Raw genomic sequence first — 19,189 nt, 5'->3', positions numbered from 1 at the left:
TTTGCTTTACCAGTCAGGATTGTTAGCCCTCAGCTGAACCCCCGAACCTGGAGGACCAGTAGACCACTCTTAGTCTGGCCTTTGCCCTTTGACCTGTTTGGCATGGGTGACCCTACCAAGAGCCAAAGCACAAAGCCCTGACTCCAGCCAACATAGCTGTCCGGGTCATTGAGGCTCACCGGCCTCCAAACCCCGACAAGGTGGTGGTCCTCTTGAACGTGAGTTTATTGTTATTAGAACAATCCTCAGAATCAGCTTTGTTATGTTGTGAAGTTTGTTTTACAACAGCAGTACAGTGCAACACATAAAAATACTATACATTGCAATAAGAATATATAAAAAATAAATAAATAGTGTAAAAAGGGAGCAAAGCAGGGAGGTCGTTTTCATGAATTTATGGACCGCTCAGAAATCTGATGGCGGAGGGGAAGAAGTTGTTCCTAAAACAGTGAGCGTGTGCGTTCCTCCTCTCTGATGGTAGTAATGAAAATGAGGCGTGTTCCGTGAGGGCGAGGGCACTTCATGACGGATGCCACCCTCTTGAGGCTTTCCCTTTTGAGGGTGTCCTGGATGGTGGGGAGCTGGTGCCCGAGACGGAGCTGGCTGACCTCCAACCCGCGATAACTCTGTGCTTTGGAACCCCACACCAGACACTCAGAGTGCTCCCCACTGTACATCTGTAGAAATCTGCTCGTCTTTGATGATCAGTCAAGCTGTTCACAGTGTACAGCTCTGGCATGTCTTCGTTGTGACGATATCGGTATGCAGACGTGCAACGAAAAGCTGACACAGGCACATTACATCAGATAGACAACAGGCAAAAAAAGTTAATAACGTAAATTAAGAGATATTACAAGAAAGAACACAAATAGAACAGCAAAGAAGAAAACACAATCCATTGTAGCGCATACTGGTCATGGTGTTAATATACGGAGTTAGTGATTTGGGTTGTGCCTGTTGGTCCAAGAACTGATTGGTTGAAGGGAAGTGACTGTTGTTGAACTGGCTGGTGTGGGACTTCAGGCTTCTGTATCTCCTGCCTGATGGTCGCAGTGAGAACACGGCATGACCCCAGGTTCTGGGGATCCGTGGTGAAAGATGGAGCCCCTCCGCTTCCTGTGTGACTGCCCTTGACAGAGGATGGATTGGGTTTCTCCTCTTCCCATTTGCGAGCCCAGAGGAGGGCCTGAGAGGATCCCGTTTGCTCTGCGACAAACTCAGTGGGGCAGGGGAAGGCCTCTTTATGCTACTTAGTGACTGGCTCGAGGGGAGGGGCTGGGTTGTCTTCAACAGTTTCTATGTAACACACTGGAGGGGAAATTGTATGACTTAGAACATGGAAAATCTACAGCACATTACAGGCCCTTCGGCCCACAACGTTATGCCGACCATGTAACCTACTGCAGAAGCTGCTTAGAATTTCCCTACCGCATAGCCCTATTTTACTAAGCTCAATGTGTCCATCCAAGAGTCTCTTAAAAGACCCTATTGTATCTTCTGCCTGCTTCTCTGTAGGTGGTTCAAGCACATCTGAGAGATTGATGGCCTCCTACAAAGTCCTGAATGGCATCTTGCCTTTGGGGATGAATGGTTTCTGTTGTCCCTTTGCGGCTCCAGGGGTTGGGGGTGGCGGGGTTTCTCTCCCTATGGGGAGCTGAATGGTCTTGTCGTGTTACAGTCGGGAAGCTCAGCAAACTGATTCACTTAATAGCCTCCTGTTCCTGTGATGGCTGATCAACCTCCTCCTGACGTGTGCTCTATCGCCTTCCCTCCAGATTCTGATCCGGAATCGAGCAACAGACCTGGATGCACGGATGCATGATGGGACCACACCACTGATCCTGGCCGCACGCCTGGCCGTGGAGGGAATGGTGGAAGAGCTGGTCAACTGCCATGCCGATGTCAACGCAGTCGATGACTTTGGTAAGGGGCACTTGTTGTGGCCCCAGGGGGAATGAGTGGGTGGAGAGACAGGGCACTGGAGGATCTGGAAGGGTCAGGAGGTGATGATTCAAGGTTATCTGGTCAAAATTCACTGTGTAGATGAGAGGATCTGAGACCACAGGATCAGGTGCGGGGAGGAAATCTGATTGCAATGTAAGCTTTTTTAAAAGGGGCTTGCTTAGTGATTACAGGAGTACTGTAAGACAGAGGAGCAGGACTTGGCCAATCGGCCCATCCAGTCTGCTTTGTCGTTTGATCAACCTCAGACCTTACAATATTCCACTGTTCACACAATTTACGGCAAACAGCTTCCAATTACCATATGATCATCTTTACTTTACCCCTACTGACTGACCCACCCCGTGTCCAGGAGAATATCCCCACTGACTGCCCCATTCCCATGTCCAGGATAATATCCCCACTGACTGACCCACCCCATGTCCAGGAGAATATCCCCACTGACTGACCCACCTCATGTCCAGGAGAATAACCCCACTGACTGACCCCACCCCATGTCCAGGAGAATATCCCCACTGACTGACCCCACCCCATGTCCAGGAGAATATCCCCACTGACTGACCCCATTCCCATGTCCAGGAGAATATCCCTACTGACTGACCCACCCCATAGAACCATAGAAACCATAAAAACTACAGCACAGAAACAGGGCCGAACCATTTTCTGCCTAGTCCCACTGACCTGCACACGGACCATATCCCTCCATACACCTCCCATCTATCAGATACATTCCCATGTATCTGTCCAATTTATTCTTTTTTTTGTTCCTTTTCCATTTTTTTATATGTATAAAACTAGTTATTTATACATTCTTAAGTACACATTGAGATGATATAAAAGGAAATTAGACACTTAAATAGATAATTATGTACAGTGGTAATTCTAATCTATTAGGCTAAGTAATGGTATTAGTTGTTAAGAAAAATAGTAATAATAGTTTCCATTTATCTCTTCTGGACCATTCCTTTCTGGTCCAAAATGTTGTATGTAAGCCTATGTAACAACCATTGTAGGTGTTTATATCCTAACTTGTTCATGCTTGCCAATTTATTCTTAAATGTTAAAAAAGAACCCGCATTTACCACCTCATCTGGCAGCTCATTCCATACTCCCACCACTCTCTGTGTGAAGAGCCCCCACTAATGTTCCCTTTAAACTTTTCCCCCCTCACCCTTAACCCATGTCCTCTGGTTTTTTTCTCCCCTTGCCTCAGTGGAAAAAGCCTGCTTGCATTCACTCTATCTATACCCATCATAATTTTATATACCCCTATCAAATCTCCCCTCCAGGGAATAAAGTCCTAACCTATTCAACCTTTCTCTGTAACTGAGTTTCTCAAGTCCCAGCAACATCCTTGTAAACCTTCTCTGCACTCTTTCAACCTTATTTATATCCTTCCTGTAATTTGGTGACCAAAACTGAACACAATACTCCAGATTCGGCCTCATCAATGCCTTATACAACCTCATCATAACATTCCAGCTCTTATACTCAATACCTTGATTAATAAAGGCCAATGTACCAAAAGCTCTCTCTACGACCCTACCTACCTGTGACACCACTTTTAGGGAATTTTGTATCTGTATTCCCAGATCCCTCTGTTCTACTGCACTCCTCAGTGCCCTACCATTAACCCTGTATGTTCTACCTTGGTTTGTCCTTCCAACGTGCAATACCTCACACTTGTCTGTATTAAGCTCCATCTGCCACTTTTCAGCCGATTTTTCCAGCTGGTCCAAGTCCCTCTGCAGGCTCTGAAAACCTTCCTCAATGTCTACTACACCTCCAATCTTTGTATCATCAGCAAACTTGCTGATCCAATTTACCACATTATCATCCAGATCATTGATATAGATGACAAATAACAATGAACCCAGCACTGATCCCTGTGGCACACCACTAGTCACAGGCCTCCACTCGGAGAAGCAATTCTCTACTACCACTCTTTGGCTTCTTCCATTGAGCCAATGTCTAATCCAATTTACCACCTCTCCATGTATACCTAGCGACTGAATTTTCCTAACTAACCTTCCATGCGGGACCTTGTCAAAGGCCTTACTGAAATCCATGTCCAGGAGAATATCCCGACTGACTGACCCACCCATGTCCAGGAGAATATCCCCACTGACTGACCCACCCCATGTCCAGGAGAATATCCCCACTGACTGACCCACCCCATGTCCAGGAGAATATCCCCACTGACTGACCCACCCCATGTCCAGGAGAATATCCTGACTGACTGACCCACCCCATGTCCAGGAGAATATCCCCACTGACTGACCCACCCCATGTCCAGGAGAATATCCCGACTGACTGACCCACCCCATGTCCAGGAGAATGCCCCCACTGACTGACCCACCCCATGTCCAGGAGAATATCCCCACTGACTGACCCACCCCATGTCCAGGAGAATACCCCCACTGACTGACCCACCCCATGTCCAGGAGAATATCCCCACTGACTGACCCACCCCATGTCCAGGAGAATATCCTGACTGACTGACCCACCCCATGTCCAGGAGAATATCCCCACTGACTGACCCACCCCATGTCCAGGAGAATATCCCGACTGACTGACCCACCCCATGTCCAGGAGAATGCCCCCACTGACTGACCCACCCCATGTCCAGGAGAATATCCCCACTGACTGACCCACCCCATGTCCAGGAGAATACCCCCACTGACTGACCCACCCCATGTCCAGGAGAATATCCCCACTGACTGACCCACCCTATGTCCAGGAGAATATCCCGACTGACTGACCCACCCCATGTCCAGGAGAATATCCCCACTGACTGACCCACCCCATGTCCAGGAGAATACCCCCACTGACTGACCCTGCCCCAGGTGCACCAGGTGACTGAAGATCGAATGGTGGGGGTGAAGTGCAACCAGAACTTAAGGAACAGCCACTTAGATACTGAAAGAGAGGCCAAAACCTCTCACATTCCATATATATATATATGATACACTGACTCCTGCTGGTCGCAGAAATGGAAAATGGTAGGTGTCTGGCAAGCTGCAAACCAGTGTAGAAAGCTGTGCGGGGTTACTGCTTTCTGCCACACTCCCTACCCCAAGACCACAATGTAAAGGGGTGGACTCCCGTATAAAGCGGACTGGGAGACTGGGTTGAGGCCTGTTGACTAAAGCCCATTGTGTTTCTGTCACCCCAGGGAAGTCAGCCCTACACTGGGCAGCTGCCGTCAACAACGTGGAGGCCACGATGGTCCTGCTGAAAAACGGAGCCAACAAGGACATGCAGGATAACAAGGTGAGGAGACTGGGGGTACACTGACACTGTGGGGCCTGGGGAGGCAGGATATGGTGGTCTCACTCAGTACCAGAAAACTAGAGGGGGCACGAAGAGAAGCATACTTACAAAGCAAGGTGTTCCATAAGTTATAGGAGCAGGAGTCGGCCATTTGGCCCATCGAGCCTATTCTGCCATTCAATGAGATCATGTCTTATCTTGCCTTGGACTCAGCTCCACCTTTTCCCCACAGCCCTTAATTCCCCTGCTATGAGAGATCTTATCTAAATATCTTAAATAGATTTAATGAGGTAGCCTCTACTGTTTCCCTGGGCAGAAAATTCCATAGCAACACACACAGAGAATCTCTTGCAGAGAATTCCATAGATTTACTACTCTCTGGGAAAGGCAGCTTCTCCTCATCTCGGGTTCAGACTAATTTATCACGTGTACATCGAAACAGACAGTGAAACGTGCCAATTGTGTTAGCAACTGACACAGCTCGGGGTGTGCTGGGGGCCACGCATTTCAGCACCAACACAACACACCCACGATGTTCAGCAGAACATAACAAGCAACAAAACAACAACCGCAAAACCAAGCCTCTTTCCTCCCTCCCATCAACACACACACACACACTCCCCCCTTAACAAACACACACACACACACACACACACACACACACACACTCCCCCCTTAACAAATACACACACACACACACACACACACACACACTCCCCCTTAACAGACACACACACACACACACACACACCCCTTAACAGACACACACACACCCCTTAACACACACACACACACCCCCCCTTAACAGACACACACACACACATACACACACTCCCCCCTTAACACACACACACACACACACACTCACACACACTCCCCCCTTAACAGACACACACACACACACACACACACACACACCCCCTTAACAGACACACACACACCCCTTAACACACACACACACACACACACCCCCCTTAACAGACACACACACACACCCTTTAACACACACACACACACATATACACACCCCTTAACAGACACACACACACACACACCCCTTAACAGACACACACACAGATACACACACACACACACACACACACACACACACACACACACACACACAGTCCTCCAACCCCAGGACACGCTCTGGGCCTCCAGCCTCCATCCTAAATCTATTCCCTCGGATCTTGAGGCTATGTCCCCAGTTCTAGTCTACTTACCAGTGCAAACAACTTTCCTGCCTCCATCTTATCTTTCCCCTTCATGATTTTATATATTTCTATAAGATCCCCTCTCATCATCTGAATTCCAGCGAGTTTAGTCCCAGGCACCTTAATCTCCCCTCAGAGGTTAACCCCCTCATCTCCGGAATCAACCTCGTAAATCTCCTCTACACCACCCCCAAATTATAGTTGTTGGCTGAAGGGGTAATGAAGACAGATTCAAGAGCATCTTTCAAAGAGAACTTGGATAGATACATGATGTGAAAGAGGTTATAGAGAGAGATTGGGGGAGTGAGTCTGTTTGGATAGCTCGTTGAAAGAGCCAGCTTGGGCATAGTGGATTAAATAGGCTGCTTCCGTGTCATAACAAACATCCATTCTCGTAAGAAAAACTCTGTGAGAAATATGAGCTGGCCATGTTTATCAAATAAAGATAAAGATACAATTAGATTAAGGAGCACAGTTTATAATGTTGCCAAAAAGATCAGATAAGTCTGAAGACTGGAAGGGATTTAGAACGTGTACAAAAGATAACCGAAAAGTTGGCAAAGAGACACAGTAACTTGCAAATAAACCAGCAAGAGAATCAAATCAGTTTATAAGAAAATGCATAGGATTGTGAAAATAAGATTTCCTCAAGGAAACACAGCTCCTGGCAAAATCTGGGATCATTTTAATGACAGTAAAGGGACATTTTACAAACTGTTACAGAAGAAAAGGAGAAAAAAAAAAGTACCAGAAACAACAGAGGGTTCAAGGCTCCAGTGAGAATGAGCAATTACTGTTCATGAAGAAATAGTACTGGAGAAATTAATAGGACTAAAATCCATCCTTGCCTACTGTGTCTGATTGTTGACTTTGCCGGATTTAGGATTTAGCTGCAGGAACAATGGCTGCATTGGTTTGGATCTTTCAGAACTTCCCTGACTTTTTTCCCAAAGATTAGCTGTATTTATCAAAACCTACAGTAAAATGTGTCAAATCAGCGAGGATTGTGCAAAATGGGGTGTGAGAATTGAAAGGGGGAACCATAATCTTGGATAAGGAAGAAAAAGCAAGGACCCATAGTCCAATAGCTTAGCTGTAGAGAAGGCAAATGTTACAGCCCATTATTAGGAACATGGGCGCTCAAAGTATTAATCATAACATGATTACGCAGTTTCAAGAAAAGAGAGGTCTTTGTAACAAATCTGTTAAGAGTTTTCAAGTACAAGCAATATAGAAAAAGAAGTAATATATGTCAGTCATGAACACGAGATTCTGCAGATGCTGGAAACCCAGGGTAACACACACAAAGTGCTGGGAGGAACTCATTTCGTCTGCCTCACTGTCTCCATTCACAGTGAAGTGTAAATGCTGCCTGACCTGCTCAGCCCCTCCAGCATTTGGTGTGTGTTACTCTCATATACACAAGTCAAGTTTCAAAAGGCATTTGGTAAAGAGCCACCCTAAATTAAGGGTTGTGGGATTGGGATAATGCACTGGCATGGATTTAGGGTTAGTTTATATACAGTAGCTCACTATCAATTGGCTTTTAATTAATGGGGTGTGGTAAGAGACGTTTATTCACAGTCTGTGTCAGTAGTTTGGGTGATGGTCTGTCTAATGTTTGTTGTTAATACCAAACTCAAGGGGAAAAGAAAGCTGTTAAAGGTGTGGAGAGGCTAAGAGGGGAGATGAATAGGTTATATGAAAGGGCAAGATTAAAGCAGATGGAATAGGAAACGGAGAATATAGTTAGTCAGTTTTGAACGAAAGACAGAAAAGCTGCAAAAATGTTGTCACACAGAGGGAACCTCAGTGTCTCATTAATGAACCACAGACAATCAGCATGTGGGTACAGCATGCAATTAAACTAACAAACTGTATATGTTTTTACAAGTAAGTCCTATTGCAATTATCTGGGGCCCAGATGGACCTCATCTCAAGTGCTGTGTAGTTTTTTTGTCTCCAGTTAGCAAAGACTATGCTTTAGGGCAGGGTTCCCAACATTTTTTATGCCATGGACCAATACCATTAAGCAAGGGGTCCGTGCTCCCCAGGCTGGGAACCCCTGGTCTAGAGCAACACAAGAAAGGCTCACTAGTTCTGGGAAGAGGGGATTATCCCAAGGGGAGTGAATAAATCAGGCCCACCTTCTCTACAGATGATTACAGCACAAGATGTAAAATTCTTAAAGAGCTTGATAGATGTCTTCCCAACTAGGGTAGAGGGTGGGTGAGGACAATGAGAAAAACCTTTGCTCGAGAGGTTGTGCATCTTTGGAGTGACTAATCATATTCACGTTTAGAAGTAAGATCAATACATATTTGGACACTGTAGGAGCCCAGTGATGTGTAGATACAATAGGAGCCCAGTGATGTGTGGACACTGTAGGAGCCCAGTGATGTGTAGATACAGTAGGAGCCCAGTGATGTGTAGATACAGTATGAGCCCAGTAATGTGTGGACACTGTAGGAGCCCAGTGATGTGTAGATACAGTAGGAGCCCAGTGATGTGTGGACACTGTAGGAGCCCAGTGATGTGTGGACACTGTAGGAGCCCAGTGGTGTAGGACAGAAGGACGGGTGATCACATTGGATGGAACAGGAGGCTTAAAGGGTAAAGTGGCCAATTTGTTATGTTTTGGTGTTGTATGCCTATTTTAGAGTGTTTGACATTGTAGACCTGCCTGACCCACCACCGTCCTCTGTCTTTTCTTCTCCTTCAGGAGGAAACCCCGCTCTTCCTGGCAGCGCGGGAAGGGAGCTACGAGACGGGCAAGCTCCTGCTCGAGCACTTTGCGAACCGCGAGATCACTGATCACATGGACCGGCTGCCCCGCGACATAGCGCAGGAGCGCATGCACCATGACATCGTGAGGCTGCTGGATGAATACAACCTGGTGAGGAGCCCCCAGGTGCAGATGGGCGGCAACGCCACCAGCCTCTCTCCACCCATCTGCTCGCCCAATGGTTACATGGGCAACGCCAAGCCATCTGGCCCCAGCAAGAAGTCTCGGAAGAGCAGCGCCAAGGGAGCCAACGGCAAGGAGTCCAAAGAAGCCAAGGTAAAGAGGAAGAAGTCCCAGGACGGGAAGGGAAGCCTGTTGGACAGCTCCTCGGTCTTGTCTCCTGTTGATTCCATGGAGTCCTCCCATGCCTACCTGTCAGACGTGGCCTCGCCTCCTCTGTTGACACCTCCCTTCCAACAGTCGCCTTCCATCCAGCTCAACCATCTGCAGGGGTTGGCAGTGGACAGCCACCTCAACTTGGGCCATCTAGGCATGGGCAGGAAGCAGGAGACGCTGGGAGGGAACAACAGGATGGTCTTTGAATCGGTGGCTCCCCGTCTCTCCCACCTGCCCGGCTCCAACGGGCAGGCCATCAGCAGCACCTCAATGACCATGAACTTGGGAGGGGCCGGTGCAATGAGCGGCCAGTGCGACTGGCTGACGCAGATGCAGACGGGGATGGTCCAGAACCCTTACAACCCCATGAGGAACCCAGCTCAGGGCCATGCCAGGGGCCTGCAGCAGAGTCAGCATGGAATGATCACCTCTCTACACAACGGGCTGCCCAACACCTCCTTGTCACAGATCGTCAGCTACCAAGGCCTGACCAGCACCACTGCCCTGCCGCAGCCGCATCTGATGCAGCAGCCGCCTCCGGGCGTCTCAGCACTCAGTGCCATGCCCAGCAGCTCTGCTCACTCCCTGGGCCAGAACTACTGTGGTGCTGACCCGCGGCAGACTGACTTGCCCCAGCTGGGGGGCGGCAGCCTGCCGGTCCACGCCATTTCGGCCCAGGAGACCCAGCTCCTCCCAACCTCGCTGCCGAGCTCCATGAGTCAGTCGATGGCCACCACCCAGTTCCTGACCCCCCCCTCGCAGCACGGCTACTCCTCTCCATTGGACAACACGCCCAACCACCAGCTGCATCTGGCCGACCACCCTTTCCTGACCCCCTCGCCCGAGTCCCCCGACCAGTGGTCCAGCTCCTCACCCCGCTCCAACATGTCTGACTGGTCAGAGGGCATCTCCAGTCCCCCGACCAGCATGCACTCCCAGAAGGGACTTCTCTCCGATCAGGTCTTCAAGTGAGAACTTTCCAGCCCCTCCCCCCCACAAACCCGTTCTCATCTCCCCCCCCAACCCCCTGGGGCTCAGGCAGCTCAGCCGCACAGAGGAGGGGGCAGCCGAGGTGAGATGCAACAGCGGGGACCCATCTGTTGGACTGTCAGAGGAGGCCGTGTCCAGTGTCCGATTAGGAGCAAACGAACAAGGGACGGATTTTTGTTCTGTGTTTTCCTTTAATTTATTTATGTACTTTACATTTTTACCGTTTTTATTTTATTTAATTCTTTTCTTTTTGTTATGTTTGAGATATGGGCAGTTTATTTTATGGATGCTAATACTCCATCTCAGAGCCTGACTGATGGTTAGAGACAGTGTTGTTTTTATAGAAACCTGACACTTTTAAAACAGAAAGAATAGATAGCTGGTTTTTGTGTCGATGAATTTTTAGCTGATCGATCTCTTGCTAATGATAAATGTATAAAAATAGTATGACTTATATTTATATATGAGTTCAGAATCTTTGAAGAAAAGAGTGAAAATAAGTTTGTGTACACACTGTATACCCTTGGGTAAGGTGTACCCTCTCTGCCCCACAACACACCAGTGACCAGTGCTGGTCCCTTAGGTAAGTGCACACGCTGGCAAATTCAACCCAGTTCACTCACTGGCACACAGTGAGTCTTTCACAGCCTCTCACACACACACACTCTCTCTCTGTCACAGCCCCTCACACCCACACTCTCACACACTCACACACTCAGTCATGCGCACACACTTCACATTCACAAGTCACAGCCTCTCACACATACACTCTCAGTCACACTCACACACACTCTACATTCACAGTCTCTCATACACACACACTCACAGTCATACCCTCACAGACACGCAGTCACGCAGTCACACGCACAGTCACGACACACAGTCACACAGCCATTGATTTCCACGTTTACACACCCTCAGGTTGCCTCCCCCACACCCTCCATCCCTATGGCTTATTCTCGTACACTCGCTTTCACACTCGTGTACGTTCACATCCACGTCTGTGTGTGTGCGACAGGACTGAGCCCCCTCCTCACTCCCCCAACTAGGGCATTTGATGACGTGAATTCCAGACACTATCACATGTTGTGGCGGACAGCACATTTGGAACAAATTACTGCATCCTTTGCGTGTTTAGTTTTCAGTATTGTCAGGGGGGCGTCATGTTAATGTTCTCCGAGGACGCTCAGCTCATAATTGTCAATTCTGTCCTGTGACTGAAACCAGGAAATGGAACACTTGTCGTTGACAAGTTACTGAGAGAGATGATTTCAGTTTTTGATCTCTGTAATCATATTGTGCAGAAGTCTGCTTTTCTGACTTGATTCAATAATGACACTATGTTTAAAGTTAAATGGCGTTTAAGTTATTCTGGTCAGGCGGGGCTGCAAGGAAAAAGGTCAGAAAGTTAATGGTTCGAGGTGCTGTGAGTTAGCAAGCAAGGTCTACACCCACTCTTATTCCTTCCCCACCATCCCCCATTCACTCCTGCTCGGAGTCCCCTCCCCGTCCCTCCTTCTGCCACCTCTTGGCTTAGTAGGTGTTTGACTTCGTGTCGTGACGTATCAGAAGTGACTGCATTGGCAGGATGATCTCAACAGGACAGGGTGAGGCAGGGGGGCAGCTGCCAAGTGCAGGTGAGACACTCGCCTGGTTCCGGAGAGGGTGGGGTGCCCACGATCCACACGAGCACCTTCCTCCAGTGTCGCACCCCCCCCCCCAGCCCATAAAAGTGTCCTGGAAAAGAGGAGGTGCTGAGAGTCACTTCCCCCCATATTAGACGCATGGGGATCACCTTTAAAAGGAGATTGTGTAAAAGGATTATTCCGCTGTTTTAGTGAAAGTACCATTTCTGTAAACATTGTAAATAAACGGTGTTTAATAAAAGATTTTGTTTCAGAAATCTGTATGATGTAAGTGAGATATTAAGTGTGCCCTGGCCCTGTGATGCAGTGTTTTATAGCCTTCAAGTTACCCATGTAAAACCCTCTGGTGATTATAACATACAGTAACAGCCAGCCAGACGGTGCTAGTTTGAAAATATGGTGTATTTTCTGTTAACTGCTTTTTGTAAACTGTACTTGTAACAATAAAACTGTGCCAAGGGCATCTAGAACTAATCTACTTCTGTTCAGCTCCATTTCCTTGGTCTTCTTTGGGCTCTGGTTCTTTCTTGTCTTCGGGCAGTGCTTCACCCAAATGAAAGGCAACAGCCTACGTTTGTACAACGTTCTTTGTGCTGTAGAACATCACAAGATGCTTCATGGAGTCATCGGTCCAGAGAGACTTTGGTCACAGCCACATAAAGACACCGAGAAGGCAGCCCAAAAACCCGAAGCAAAGCAGACTTTCATTTATAGACCAAGTCATGGCTTCAGCCAGTGAATTTTGACACATAGAATGGTAGGTCTGTGAGATAGGCTGCCAGAGCTGGTGGCTTGTAACAAACTCTTGGAGAGGCACAGGAATATGCAGAGAATGGAGGAACATGCATCACATGAGATTCAGAATCCGAATCAGCTTTATTATCACTGACAAATGTCATGAAATTGGTTGTTTGCAGTGACAGTACAGTGCAGTATATAAAATATACCATAAATTACAACATATATATATAAAGTACTATGCAAGAGTCTTCTAGGGTGCCTCAGACCTGTGCACTTGACTGTAGTCATTTTATGTATTGCACTGTTCTGTTGCCTCAGTATAAAACAAATTTCATGATATATATGAGTGATAATAACGATTCTGATATGGGTCTCCATTGTGGACTGAGCGTGGGAAGGGGGCAGGGATTTTATATATATAATATCTGCCCATAAGGCATGGGAGCAGAATTACACCAGTTAGCACATTGAGTCTGCTCCGCCATTCCATCATGGCTGATATATTATCCCTCACCATCCCATTTTCCTGCCTTCTCCCCATAACCTTTGATGGCGTGTCCGATCAAGAACCTATACCCAATGACTTGACCTCCACAGATTCACCACCTTCTGGCTAAAGAAATTCCTCCTTACTTCTGTTCTAAAGGCATCCGTTAGTCTTGCGAGACCATGGATCTGCGCCTGGAAAGTCTTCACTCTCCAGGGCATAGGCCTGGGCAAGGTTGTATGAAAGACCAGCAGTTGCCCATGCTGCAAGTCTCCACTCTCCATGACACCAATGTTGTCCAAGGGAAGGGCATTAGGACCCATACAGCTTGGCACCAGCATTGTCACAGAGCAATGTGTAAAAGTGCCTTGCTCAAAGACACAACACGCTGCCTCGGCTGGGGCTCGAACTCACAACCTTCAGATCGCTAGTCAAATGCCTTAACCACTTGGCCACATGCCCACACTGTTCTAAAGGGACATCCCTCTATTCGGAGGCAGCTCCCCCTGGTCGTACACTCACCCACTGTAGGAAGCATTCTCTCCACTCTACCCAGGCCTTTCAATATTTGATAGGCTTCAGTGAGATACCCCCCGCTCCATTCTTTTAAACTCCAGTGTGTACAGGCTCAGCCATCAAACGCTCATCAGACGTTAACCCTTTCATTCCTGAAATCATTCTTGTGGATCTCCTCTGGACCCTTTCCAACGTCAGCACATCTTTTATTAGATAAGGGGCCCAAAACTCCTCACAATCCTCCCACATGCGGTCTGACCAATGACTTATAAAGCCTCAGTTTCACACCCTTGTATTTCAGCCCTCTTGAAATGAATGCTAGCATTGCATTTTTCTCCCCTACCACGGACTCAATCTCAGAATCAGGGTTACTTTCACCTGCATATATTGTGAAATGTGTCATTTTGTGGCGGCAGTAATTGCAATACATAAAAAAAAATAAATTACAGTCAGAAATATATACAGTATATTAAAAATGAAAATCAATAACCAGTGCAAAATGGGAGCAAAAGTGTTCATTATCTGTTCAGAATTCTGATGGTGAAGGGGAAGAAGTCGTTCCTAAAACACGGAATGTGTGTCTTCAGGCTCCTGTTCCTTCCTCCTTCATAGTGGCAATGAGAAGGGGGCATGTCCCGGGTGACAGGATTCCTGAATGACGGATGCTGCCTTTCTGAGACGTCACCTTTTCAAGTTGTCCGGGATGCTGAGGAGGCTGGAGCCCGTGATGGAGCTGGCTGAGTTTACAACCTTCTGCAGCTTTTTCCGATCCTGTGCAGTGGCCCCTCCGCACCAGACCTGATGCTCTCTATAGTACCTCTGTAGAAATTTGCGAGTGTTTGGTGACTTACCAATTCTCCTCAAACTCCTAATGAAATATAGCTGCTGTCATGTCTTCTTCATAATTGCATCAATATGTTGGGCCCAGGATAGATCCTCAGAGATGTTGACACCCAGAAACTTGAAATTGCTCACCCTTTCCACTGCTGATCTCTCAATGAGGACTGGTGGTGTGTGTTCCCTTGGCTTCTCCTTCCTGAAGTCCACAATCAATTCTTTGGTTTTCTTTACTTGAAGTGGAAGATTGTTGTTTCAATAGATAAATATAATGTCAGAGAAATGTATACAACATACATCCTGAAATTCTTTTTCTTCGCAAACATCCACAAAAACAGAGGAGTGCCCCAAAGAATGAATGGCATTTAAATATTAGAACCCCAAAGCCTCCCCAACTCCCCCCTCCCTCGCACAAGCAGCAGCAAAGCAACGAACCCCTCCACACCAGCAAAAAGCATCGGTACCCCCCCCCCACCAAGCACTTATGTGTGCAGCAGAGCATCAATAAAGACACAGACTTGCAGTACCCCAAAGACTACTCATTCACCACAGTCTCTCTCTCTCTCTCTTTCTCACTCCCTAATAAGGGAAAAAAGAGGTGTCCCCATTTCACAGTGAGAGGGGAGATATAACAAAGCAATTCACCGATTTATGGTGTTAAAAGTCTGTTGCATCACTTTTTCCAAGCTCTGTGTCCAAACAACTCGGGTCTCTGGGCACACTGCCAGCAGCCAGCTTGCTGCTTTCGATCTTCTGTCTCCCACGATGCACCAGGCGGTGGCACCGACCTCAAGTCTGCCCGTCTCCAGAGCCATGAGAAACCGGCACCCTGAAGGCACATCAGTCTTCTAGGCCGTGACCTTGACATATTGAAAAACGGTCAGTCACAAGGCCCCAAGAACGGGTACTGTTCCCGCAAAGAAACAAAGTCAGCAGGTAACTCCAGGTCAGGGTCTTCAAAAGAACCCTGAAAAGGAATTAAAGATATTAAAGATAGAAATAGAGCTGTTTCCAAAGATGCAAGCAAAGAAGTCGCCGTTAGGCACCATCATCCTCCTAAACTCCACTCAACCAGCTGATCTATTTTGCTCCTGCATGCCTTGTCCTCACCACCTGTGCGTCTGTCAACAATGGTGTGATATCAATAAATTTATAGATGGCATTCGAGCTGCGCCTAGCCTCACAGACATGGGTATAGAGAGAGTACAGCCGTGGGCTAAGCACATGTCCTTGAAGTGCGTCAGTGTTGATTGTCGGGATTTGAGATTATCGACAATCATATTGAATATACAGTGAAAATGAAGATCCGGAGGATGCAATCATCGAAAGCACCGTATAAATCAGTTCTTTAACCTGCACTAGGTGACTGTGCTGATTTTGTTCATTTACAGTCAATCAAAAGGTAGCAGCAAACACTGGATTAATTCCTCATCGATAACTATTAGGAACTAATGCATGGTCATTTTAAGTGGGAGCTAATTTAGGCCTCAAGCACCAAAGTGACGGATGAACAGGGCTTGCTGACCACACAATGATCCAAACTGTTTACCAGCCATTTTAAATAGTGATTCACTGATACAAGGAAGGAGGTGCAGCAGCCAGCCTGTCAACCTTACTGACTGTAGTGCCAGTGAAAAGGATTTATTGGTGCTTTCCAAACTGAATTGGATTGCCTCTGGAAAGAGAACAGTCTAGAAGGACTATGGGAAGAGCGGGTAATGGGACTGAGAGATGGCTGAGTGGGATTGTTTTGTGCTGTAACAAGTCTGAGTGGTGGAAGGTGCTTCAGAAATGTCAATTGCATCTTTCTTACTGTGTCAAATCTATATTAAGTGATCTTTAAAGCTGTGGTAGAGGAGCCAGAAGCTCAGTGATCGAGGTACTCACAGAAGCCTGGAAAACCCCTAGCAGTTAGTTGTAGGAGTGTTTGGCCCGACATTTGAGGTAGGGTAGATTCCAGTTAATGGGTCATTGGTTTATCAGGGCAGCTGCTTATCTGGGACAACTCCTAAAGAACAAAATCTAATCGAGAAAACAGATGTGATTCCCTTCGTTTATTTGGGGCATCATGCCACTTAAATTGGGACAGGAGGAATTGGTTTTAGCCAGAGGGTGGGGATTCTGTGGAATCTGTTGCCACGGGCAGCTGTGGAGGCCAAGTCCTTACTACGGACATTTAAGGCAGAGGTTGATAGATTCTTGATTAATCAGGGCTTAAAGGGATACAGAGAGAAGGCAGGAGACTGGGGCTGAGAGGAATGAAAGATCAGCCATGATGAAATGGTGGAGCACACTCCATAGCCAAATGGCCTAAATCTGCTCCTATACAGTATCTGATGGTCTTATGGAGACTGTTTCCCAACAGTTTCAAACTAATGCCAGTCGCATGCACTTATGTGGCCATTAGACACTACGTCATGCTTAGAGCAAACACTTTTGAAGTAGCATCAGCGGTGTGTATTTGTGTTCCAAAAAGTCATTTTAGTCACTGATAGTTTGGGAGAAAGAAGCAGTAAGATAATTTAAAATCGTTTTGTTCATTACGGTTTCAAGCATTCAGGCTTAGAGATGCCAGTAACGGCTGGGGGTGAAATTGGAATGATTTCACTACTTCAACAAGTTAGGGACTACAAAGGATTTGATATTATTGACAATCATATTGAATGTTAGGATGAAAATTAAGATTTGGAGGATGCAATCATCAATAACATTGTATGAAGGCAGGTCCATTATCTGTGTAACGAGTCTGTGCTGATTTTGTTCACTCACTTAATCAAAAGAACACGGCAGCATACACTGGATGAATTGCTCCATTGATAACTGTGGGGAACTACTACACAGTTTTTTTAATACTGTAGTGGTATTGGTAGCGTTCTAAACTATTCTGTATTTCATTTAGGTGTATAATTTGTTACTCGTGGTACTTTGCCTTTTTTGTAACTTGTTAACTATTTCCATGAAACTTTGGCAAATTGAGGCAGGCACTTAATTGGGACAAAATGTACTGGGCTCAAAGTGTCCCAGTTAACTGGAATCCCCTGTATGTTGAAGGTTATTGTGACTCTGGTGCCCTCAGCTGGAGTCCAGAAGAACTGTAGTAAGGCCCCAGTATTCCTCCCACATTTCAGCATCACAAGGAAAAAGGAGCCATTCTTCAGAATCTCTTGTGTTTACGACCTCTCACATTCCATTTTTATTTGCTAATCCCTGTGTGACTCTCTCTGCTAATATCTTCCCTGTAATTCTGTTTCTTGTTCTATTTGTCAGTCTCTATCTCGATCACTTTCTGCTTCTATCTTACCGTGTCTGTTGAGAAAGACTTTAAGCAGGTGGTGCTTCCGGTCAAACCCAACAAATATTAAACTGAGTCTTTTACAGATATGATGCAGGAGAATATATGATGGGGGATAAGGCAGGTAAATTAAAAATGTTGTGTTTGTTTTTGTGGAAGGGAATAGTGGACAACTACAGGCAATCGTGGTGACAGGCCTAGAGTTAATGAAGAGCTGAAGGATATTAGCATTAATTGAAGAAACACCATTGGACAGGTTAATGGGACTAAAAGCTAACAAAAAAATCCAAGGGTGCTTAGACCTATATCCCATGGTTTTGAAAGAGAATGCTATGGAGATAATGAATGCACCGATTCTAAAATGGTTCCCACAGACCTGAAAGAAGCAGATGTTACTCCACTATTTTGGAAAGAAAGCAGGGAAATGACAGTCCAGTTAGCTTCATATGAACAGTAAGGAAAATGCAGAATCTGGCAACAGAGCATTCAGAAAATAATATGATTTTCAACAAATGATTCAAAAAGTAAAATTTTACAAAACTTTTCCGTTTTGTAAAAGGGAAGTCACATTTGACAGATCTGTTAGAATTTTTGAGGCTGTAACAGGCAGATTGGATTGGACAAGTGGTGTATTGAAATTTCAGTATTCTACAATCATTCATCTTTTTAAAATTGTACACTTGGGATTAGGGGAAGTGTAAGGAATGGATTCCTGCTTGGCTGACCATAAGTCATTAGGCCTTCAAGTCTGCTCTGCTACTGCATCTTGGCTGATTTAATAACCCCCTAACCTCCATTCTCCTGCCTTCTCCCCTTAACCTTTGACACCTTTATAAATCAAGAATTTATCAACCTCCGCTTTAAATATGCCAAATGACTTGGCCTCCACAGCCGACTGTGGCAATGAATTCCACAGATTCACCAGCCTCTAATAAACCTGATATTTTTGTGTTTGGGAGGCTGTGACTTGTGGAGTGCCACTACGATTAGAACCCATTTCCCAGCTGTTCACGACCTATATCGATGATCAGACGGCAGAGTGAAATGCAATGTTTCCAGGTTTGCTGCCGGTGGGAGCTGGGTGGCAGTGAGTAACGAGGAGCATGTGGA

The 19,189-nt window shown here is 46.5% G+C and overlaps 1 protein-coding gene across 1 annotated transcript in view; it reads left to right on the top strand.

The window, feature by feature from the left end:
• Positions 1–12,669, top strand: part of LOC134359906 (neurogenic locus notch homolog protein 1-like) — a 99,782-nt gene extending 87,113 nt beyond the window's left edge. The window contains exons 32-34 of the mRNA XM_063073737.1: positions 1,776–1,923; positions 5,138–5,235; positions 9,172–12,669. Coding sequence (XP_062929807.1) covers positions 1,776–1,923; positions 5,138–5,235; positions 9,172–10,542 — 1,617 coding nt within the window. The 3' untranslated portion in view covers positions 10,543–12,669. The remainder of the gene's footprint in view (positions 1–1,775; positions 1,924–5,137; positions 5,236–9,171) is intronic.
• Positions 12,670–19,189: the final 6,520 nt, after the last annotated feature.

Source organism: Mobula hypostoma, chromosome 21, assembly GCF_963921235.1.
Source record: "Mobula hypostoma chromosome 21, sMobHyp1.1, whole genome shotgun sequence".
Taxonomy (NCBI): domain Eukaryota; kingdom Metazoa; phylum Chordata; class Chondrichthyes; order Myliobatiformes; family Myliobatidae; genus Mobula; species Mobula hypostoma.
Note: the sequence above shows the minus strand (reverse complement) of the source record. Positions and strands in the feature narration are given on the sequence as shown.